The following is a 1,262-nucleotide window of genomic DNA, read 5'->3' as shown; positions in this document are numbered from 1 at the left end:
CATATATATTATTATTATTATATTATTATTTGCAAGTATACGTGTTTATCTATCGTCCTGTCCCACTCATCGTTCGTTATATAATCTTGTGGCTGCCCATGACAGGGCATTACAAGCACTAAGGAAGCTCTTCCAGAGGCCCCCATCTACCTACATCCCTTAGACGGACCCTTGTACGATGCCACATCCACTCAGTCAGAGAGGTTCGGATTGGAAAGCTTACCTGCTTTGCCACCATGGGACATAGATCTGACAGGTCACCATCCAGGTACTAGCTATACCTTTGCACACGAATGTAGGAGCAATTGAAGAGCGCGGGTGTGTACTTGTTGTGTGTCTTATTGATAGATGCAATTGGGTGTGGGCTGAGTATGAGTCGTCTTTGCGTTTAGCTGCTTTTGATGATTCTGTAAGTGTGAGTGAACATGGCTATGCATGCACACAGGATAATACATGCACGTATGGTTACACAAATACACATGATGATACATACACACATGGTCATGTATGCACACATATTGAGTGCACTCGGTGTTTATTCCTGTCGTCTCGGCAGGCTCCCCCTTTGGGACATACACACGCAACGACAGGAAAGAGTGCAGCATCATCTGTATAGGGGAGACCATCCGACTGACAGTCATCCACACGCCTGGGCATTGCCCTGGGCACGTGTGTTTATATGACGAGAGAGCAAAGGTAAGCGACGCACATCAGAAGACCCTTCACTCGGAACGTACTTGCTGTCGGTGGTGGTTGTTCTGTGGTAGTATAGGCGTATTCTTATATGGTTGTATTTGTTCTGTGGTAGTATAAGCGTGTGTTTATATGGTTGTTGTTGTTCTGTGATAGTATAGGCGTGTGTTTATTGGTTGTTTTTGTTCTGTGTTAGTATAGGCGTGTGCTTATATGATTGTTGTTCTGTGGTAGCATAGGCGTGTGTTTATATGGCTGTTGTTGTTCTGTGGTAGTATAAGCGTGTGTTTATGTGGTTGTTGTTGTTCTGTGGTAGTATAGGCGTGTGTTTATATGGTTGTTGTTGTTCTGTGGTAGTATAGGCGTATTCTTATATGGTTGTTGTTGTTCTGTGGTAGTATAGGCGTGTGTTTATATGATTGTTGTTGTGCTGTGGTAGTATAAGCGTGTGTTTATAGGGTTGTTGTTGTTTGTGGTAGTATAGGCGTGTGTTTATATGGTTATTGTTGTTCTGTGTTAGTATAGGCGTGTGTTTATATGGTTGTTTTGTCTGTGTTAGTATAGTAGTA

The 1,262-nt window shown here is 42.9% G+C and overlaps 1 protein-coding gene across 1 annotated transcript; it reads left to right on the top strand.

Annotated features, from left to right (window-relative positions):
- Positions 1 to 105: 105 nt before the first annotated feature.
- Positions 106 to 309, top strand: SARC_16521 (hypothetical protein; the record flags this gene model as incomplete). The annotated part of the gene is made up of 1 exon (XM_014289375.1): positions 106 to 309. A coding segment is annotated over one exon (204 nt), but the record flags the coding sequence as incomplete, so codon positions are not given.
- Positions 310 to 1,262: the final 953 nt, after the last annotated feature.

The sequence above is a fragment of the Sphaeroforma arctica genome (genome assembly GCF_001186125.1).
Source record: "Sphaeroforma arctica JP610 unplaced genomic scaffold supercont1.8267, whole genome shotgun sequence".
NCBI lineage: Eukaryota > Ichthyosporea > Ichthyophonida > Sphaeroforma > Sphaeroforma arctica.
Note: the sequence above shows the minus strand (reverse complement) of the source record. Positions and strands in the feature narration are given on the sequence as shown.